The 6,850-nt window shown below is 33.6% G+C and overlaps 1 protein-coding gene and 1 long non-coding RNA gene across 2 annotated transcripts; both read right to left on the bottom strand.

The window, feature by feature from the left end:
• Window positions 1–729: 729 nt before the first annotated feature.
• LOC108461372 (probable beta-1,4-xylosyltransferase IRX10) lies at window positions 730–3,074 on the bottom strand. The gene is made up of 4 exons (XM_017761205.2): window positions 2,727–3,074; window positions 2,240–2,628; window positions 1,672–1,913; window positions 730–1,454 (listed from the first exon to the last, which is right to left on the bottom strand). Exons 1-4 carry the CDS (start codon window positions 2,818–2,820, stop codon window positions 941–943), a joined length of 1,239 nt encoding a protein of 412 aa, XP_017616694.1. The 5' UTR covers window positions 2,821–3,074; the 3' UTR covers window positions 730–940.
• A 2,146-nt stretch (window positions 3,075–5,220) lies between these two features.
• Window positions 5,221–6,445, bottom strand: LOC128290482 (uncharacterized). Its single transcript, XR_008280340.1, has 2 exons — window positions 6,239–6,445; window positions 5,221–5,424 (listed from the first exon to the last, which is right to left on the bottom strand). It is a non-coding gene; the product is annotated as an uncharacterized LOC128290482 (long non-coding RNA).
• Window positions 6,446–6,850: the final 405 nt, after the last annotated feature.

Here is a 6,850-nt window from a genome sequence, read left to right as displayed (position 1 = left end):
GATGATGTAGGAGGGTAAGGAGTAGTAGATTGAGGCATAATGGATGTTTCAGCTGAAGCAGGTGAAAGAAGGTTGATTTGAGAGGATGTGGTCCTCAAGTTTTAAATAGATGGTGGTCAATTTTTATGGGTATAAGTAATAAGGGAAGGTGGTGGAGATGGAGGAGTAGCAGAGGAAAAATAAAATTCGACATACTTGATTTTGGTAGTTCCAATGGAGGTGCGGCAATTTTGGTGTAATATGAGAAGAATGCACGACAATGTTGGCGTAATATGAGAAGAATGCAAAATTGCAATTTTGATAGGTGGTAACATATTAAATCAAAATTCTAGGAAGAAGTTCAAATTTGGAAATATCTTAAGAGATATTTGAGGAAGTAACATTGAATAAGGATTTTTTACTAGACTCGAAAATATTTTGGATGGATAAAGGATAAATCCAATCAATTTTTGAAATTTTCTTTTTTATGTTGGAAAAAAAAATTTCTTCAATAAAATTAACATTTCTCATGTGGCAAATTTGTTATTATGGTTGAAACTTTTTTAAAAAAATTGATTGGAAAAGTGTGTACAATCAAGTATATTTGGTGTAGTGATTCACAAAAATGTCATATTAACCCAAATAATTTCTAAGGGCTGAAATGATTAAAATGATAGTATTTAGTGGCAAATTTGTTATTATGGCTTTCCATTCTAACCAACAGAGACAAATTCAATGGACGAAACCAGATGATGGTGGAATGATATGTAAGCTTTATTTAATTCAAAAACAACCATTGCTGATTTTAACGAGGAACTGCAAGGCATCATCCCATCTACACCCATATATTTATTTCCATATGTAAGCTTCTACACAAAACTTCAAGAATTTTAAAGAAAAATTTAGTACAACTGAGGAGGCCTGGTGAGGCAGTGAAATTCAAATAACACATGCATCAGCATCACCACGGTTTCAAGTCCCCAACTGGTCCTGCTGTCCAGTTCAAAATCTTTTCACCAGGCTTCAAGTATATACTCTTCTGATGTGGCAATTTACGAGCTAGCCCATTCAATATTTGATGGAAAGCATCTCCTGGTAGTGCAGGTTGCGGGAACAACATGGCTCGTTTCATCGAAGGATTAGCCAGAAGCCTCTGTTTCCTTAATATTACTTCCGGAGGTATAGATGTGAGAATCGTATCTAACTTAGGAACATCTTCTTCTGCAACAAACACTCCGATTTCCTCCCATGGAATAGCATCAGCAAAGGGTAACACTATATCATCAGCAATGATGACAGGAATGCACCCAAATACCACAGCTTCCACTAGCCTCGGACTCCAGGGTGCCCACCCTAGTGGGCACAAGCAGAATATAGCTCGTTGCATGTCCTCGTAGTAAGTAGTTGGATGTTCAGTGGAGATGTCGAAAAGTGGATTGTTCTTGAAGTTCTCCCAAACAGCTGCCCTTGCACCTCTGCCATTCGCCATAGGAGTCAGTGAGGATCAACAATCAACCTAACAGACTCAATAAAGCAAGCAACTTGATGCAAGGGATGAAGCCAAAATAAAGCACGAGGACATGGCATCAAATCTAGATATAGAATAAAAAAGTCTCATGTCTACTTCATGTAGTCATTTGAGTAAACAATCAACCTGAACACAAAAATACCTTGAGCACAAAAGAAACATACCTTGCGTAGTAGCCACCTTCAGGGTCATTATTCACATCATAAAACAATCCACGGAAGTAGACAAAAATAGACCGTGGAGTATCTAGTGGAATCTGGCGGGCCTGCATCTTTTGAGGGGGAGCATAAGGAGGAATTGTGATTGAACCCTCGTTCAAGCACACATGGTTCCGTTGTCCAAATGTCTGAACCAAGGTAGCACGCTGCAGGATTGGAAGGATTCCCCTCTCAATTGCTTTCTCTTCCTGGAGAAGATTCAGAAAACTGAAATAATCACGGATAATCAACTATAAACAAAAAGTACCAAAAATTAACATAGAGCAATCATCAGTTCATTACTTCAGTGAGTACCAATCATCCTGATCTAGGAGTCAAAAGTTCACATCCCAGCATACATGTTGCCACATATAACTTGCTGATATTACACTATCTATTGATTACCAATTTGGTTGCATATGAAGATTAATGCCAAAATGGATTGAAAACATCTTTAAGTATATACCATGCACGGTTACGTAAATTGCCAACCTCAACAATACTTGTAAATACAAAGAAGTAGAGAACCGGTTACCTGATAATGAAAGCATGCTCCAAAATCATGGGGTACAACAAAGAAATGATCAGCACCCTCTGATCTATTCCAGTAAGGCCAGCTTGAGGAAATAAGCTGTATAGCACTTCTCACCATCCGTGGAGACTTGAAGGGCAATGGCAAGCCAGTAGGTGTAAGATCACAAGTGGCATAGATAGGGGTATAAAACCAATCAGCTTCCTCTGGATTGAGGGTTCGAACAGGACTGGATAAAAGGAACCTGTGCATGTAGATCTCAGCAGCAAACATATGTGAAAGACATCTGGGGTCTTTCTGAAGGATTTTCTTGTTGTATTTGCTCGGAAGCTCGTATACATAAACTTTTAACCTCCCTACTGGATCATCTTCCAACACATCACCAGCACTTCCTACATTATTCAAAACCAACAACTTTAAGTGATTTAAATCCAACCAAATTTGAACAACATTAAAAAAAAGAAAAAAAAGAAAAGAAAAAGAGAGATACCAGAAATTCTCTCAGTGCGAGGGTTGCGCTCAGCGGCAATGCTACAAACAAAACCAAAAGCAATGAAAAGAAAACCCCAGAACCATTTCCTCATTCTGGCAGAACCTGAAGCACTCGGAAGAAGGATGGACAAAGAAATGAAAAGGGGCCCTTTATGAGATTGAAAATAAAAACAGGCATATTTAAGAGAAATGTAAATGGCATACGTTTGTTCAAATATGGTGGGACGTCATTAGGAGTAGTAGTTGAGTGAGATTCCTTAAAGTTGAGTTTATATTGATTTTTGGGGGTCTGAATAAGAAATGGAAATTTCCAGTTAGGGAATTGAAAGTGAAAACTGGGAGGCATTGCTTCAAGAAACAGGGAGGACATTTTCCTTTTAATATACATAAATGATGTTTGAACGGTTCTGTATAATATATATGTATGATGTTTGAAGTTTGAACTTAAAAAATGTAGCCGCCACTTACGTGGCTGGCTTAGTAGCAAACTTGGGGTTTAAGTTGATTAATATGACTCTTAATTATTCACTTGTATAATAAACAAAATTAAGTGAAAGCAGCGTTTGTTTTGCCGGTTCGATGACAGGTCGGTGTCGTGTTTTCCAGAAATTATTGGGCCTATTGTTGTTACTACTTCTCTCTAACTCTTTTTGGGCTAAATTTCGAGCCTATTCGAGAATCACAAATCAAATCCATGAGTCATCTTAAAATTTAAGAATAATCACCCATTTTGCTCACTTAAATATTATTATTTATTTAGTTATTTAATTTTTTAAAATTAAATATTTTAACCACTTTCCTATCAGTTTCCATTACATGGATGACGGATAACTAATGTGGCTTTTTATTGATTTATTAATAAATTTAACCTTCTAATTTTTACATATTTTATTAATTTGATCTTAAATCTTAAAACTTTTAAAAATCAACCCTCAATTTTTACAATATTTTTCATTTTAATTTTAATTCTAAGAAAATTCGATGATTTTAGCCTTCAATATTACAAAAATTTTAATTTAGTAACAAATATGAAAGTTTCAACAAAAGGAAAAATAGCTAAAAATTTATTTTAGATAAAATATTAAAATTTTGATTTAAAAATAAAAAGTATAAATAAGCCATAAATAATAAATAAAAATACAAAAGAGAGGAAATATATCAAATGATTCAAAAAGAAATGAACACAAAATGAATTAATGATTATTAAAGAGAGATATGACACAACACACCTGATCCGATCATCGAATATGAATGCGAGATATCAAATTCGTTGCTGAAGCAACTAAGACTAATTTTATACTTGCATCTAGATATCAAACATGAGATCATTCATATCAAACCATTTCAAGTAATTCAATTCGTTGTTTAGACTTTTAAATCAAGTTGGAAGCATTTCAAAACAATTTCTAGGTGTCCAAAGGTGATTGGGACCAAGTACGTGTTACAAAAATCGGTTAAGAAAATTGTAATTTTAGGTACAACAAAAGTTTAAAATTTTTCTAAAACTGAGTATTTGTGTTATTTATAGCAATAAACCAATTGATCGAAATAGTACATGTGTTTTGTATAAGGTAATTAAGTTGATCCCAGTTTTCAACTAAACAACATTTTTCGCTATCCTCAAATCATGAGTTGCTTTGAGTGAGGGCTTAAGCAACACGAACTAAATAACATAATGAAAACTTTTAATTAACTTTCAATAGGAAAATTAATTTCTCTCTAAAATTAGTATCTACGCGTTTTTTTCTAGAAAGTAGATTTACTTTCTGGTAGAATAACAACATTATATGATGTGTGCAAATTGTTTAACTGGTGGTTCCTATTTATACAGATAATACAAGAGTTCTATTTGAATAGGGTCTAATTAAATAATAATAATTTAATAGAAAATATAGTTACTAGGGTTGTCGCCCTTACATGGTATAAGGCCAAATTGGGTCTTTTTGTATTGGGTCCAATTATATGTATTCCTAGACTTTAATCTAACACTTATAATTTAATCCAATATTTATTTTCTATTACCTAAAGCATTATTTATTTATTTATTTTAATTAATTTTATTTAAATTAATTTCTTAATTAAATTATTTTCTCAACCTAATTCTAATTCTATTAAAGCCACTGCAGACTTTACTATTAGAATCTATTAGAAAATATATTTAATTATATTATTTAAGAAATTATTAATGACTAATTAATTTAATTCCTATTTTAAACTTTAATTATTTAATTATAATTAATTAAAATAATTTTAAAACATTAAATTAATTCTTAAGTTATTTTTATCTTGTAATACTCCCTACCCATATTCATTGCGAATAAGGTACGAGGTATTACCGGAGTTTACGATTTTTTTTATATATATTCAATATAGCCTCTTTATAAATATCTAACATTGCCTGCAATATTAAATCGAGACAAAAAATAATCCACATCAACCAATCCAATTCAACATATTTTCAAGATAGGTTAACGCATATATATTCACGCATATTTATAAGATAACATCATCGTATACCAAAACCAAGATTTGTTAGCCATACCATTGGTTGTCCTTACATTCATTTCACAGAATCATTTACTTTATTAGCTTATACATGCCATTGATTTCCAAAATAATTTTTTTTTATATACTGAAATCTTGAGGTTGATAGTGTGATGTGTTTCCGACCAAATCTGACCTCCGAGCTCTTAACACTACAAAAAGGGAAAAAGGAAACGGGGTAAGCACTTCGTGCTTAGTAAGCTCATGTAACAAGAATTATATTTACCTAATATTTTCAATACAATACAATAAACATTCATATATCCATTCAATGCATTATTACCCTAATATGCACAAACTCAACATTCAAGTTAGTACAAAATTTCCATGTACCAATAATATATACCATGATTGATGAGCTCATCAATACCATGATTTCCATTTCCTTGTTATTTTTCCATATTTATCCCGTTGAATTTATCGAAATTTCGATGGATTTTTCAGAGGTACACTTTTAGTGTACAATTCCGGGTCCGTCAATTCATATTCATGTGCGCACATTTCCATTTCAGAGAGTACACTCCCGCGAACCTCAACCTTACAGCGGGATTACCAGTCTAGGCTAAATCCCCTGTAATATAAACTCATAGAGTATTGTCGGGATTACTAGTCCAGGCTAAATCCTCAGAACGACAATTACTCTAATGAGCTTGGATCTGAATTACCGTCCAAAGCTAAATTCGCACCCTAATTCGGATTACTCGTCCGGGCTAAATCCATTTTCCACATATTCTTCGGGAGGGCTATATCAGGATAGGATCACCCGTCCGGGCTTGATCCTTTTTACCGTCAATTCCTTTTCAGAGATCCATCGAATTTTTCTTTCATTCAACCGGGATTTCTTCCTCTTTTATCAAATATGTCAATGTTTCATAAAATTTCATATAATGAACATTCAAATCATATTCATATAAAAAACATGCATTTCAAGCATTTAAGGATATAATTCAAGTTACACGAACTTACCTTGATACTTATTTGTAAACAAAAAAAATCTACTGATCCCGAACTTTTTCCTTTCCTCGATCTAGCTTCGTATTTGAATCTTCTGGATCTAAATAAATAAATTTAATTATCAATTAAATGCATTTCATGTTCATATGCAACATTCTCTATAATTCAACTATTATTATTTATAGTTTATTCAAAGCTGTCTATTTGAGTCATAGTCACTAAATTATTTATAACCAGGGATTTAAATAGAGGTCCGATATCGTTATAGTGACCGTTATATAGTGGTAGCGGCACCGTCCGAAACCGCTATTGCTGAAAATAGCGGTGTGAAGCGGAGTCACACCAATAGCGGTGGGTCGCGGCCGCAATTTAACGGGTAACGGCCAATTGCGGCAATAACGGACTGCTATTTTCGTTATTTCCCGTTACAGCAAATTAAAAAAAATGCATCTTCTCTAAACAAAAATCAACAGCAACAGTGAAACACAATCAAAGGGAATATATTCCTCTACCTCCAAAATCAGAGTGTTTTCAATAAAAAATAAAAAGAAGACCAAATAAACAGGGGAAGAGGGCCTCGCCTCACTATTGTTCATCATCTTCGTCCCCTTCATGACCACGCCC

The sequence above is a fragment of the Gossypium arboreum genome, chromosome 3, assembly GCF_025698485.1.
Source record: "Gossypium arboreum isolate Shixiya-1 chromosome 3, ASM2569848v2, whole genome shotgun sequence".
Taxonomy (NCBI): Eukaryota; Viridiplantae; Streptophyta; class Magnoliopsida; order Malvales; family Malvaceae; genus Gossypium; species Gossypium arboreum.
This window is presented reverse-complemented; position numbering and strand designations above follow the sequence as displayed.

Excerpts from the sequence above, each read along its gene's own strand:
- LOC108461372 (XM_017761205.2), bottom strand. The coding sequence starts at position 2,820 with ATGAGGAAATGGTTCTGGGGTTTTCTTTTCATTGCTTTTGGTTTTGTT. Across the intron at positions 2,629-2,726 it reads TCGCACTGAGAGAATTTCTG|GAAGTGCTGGTGATGTGTTG; the intron begins GTATCTCTCTTT and ends TGAATAATGTAG. Across the intron at positions 1,455-1,671 it reads GAAGGTGGCTACTACGCAAG|AGGTGCAAGGGCAGCTGTTT; the intron begins GTATGTTTCTTT and ends GGCGAATGGCAG.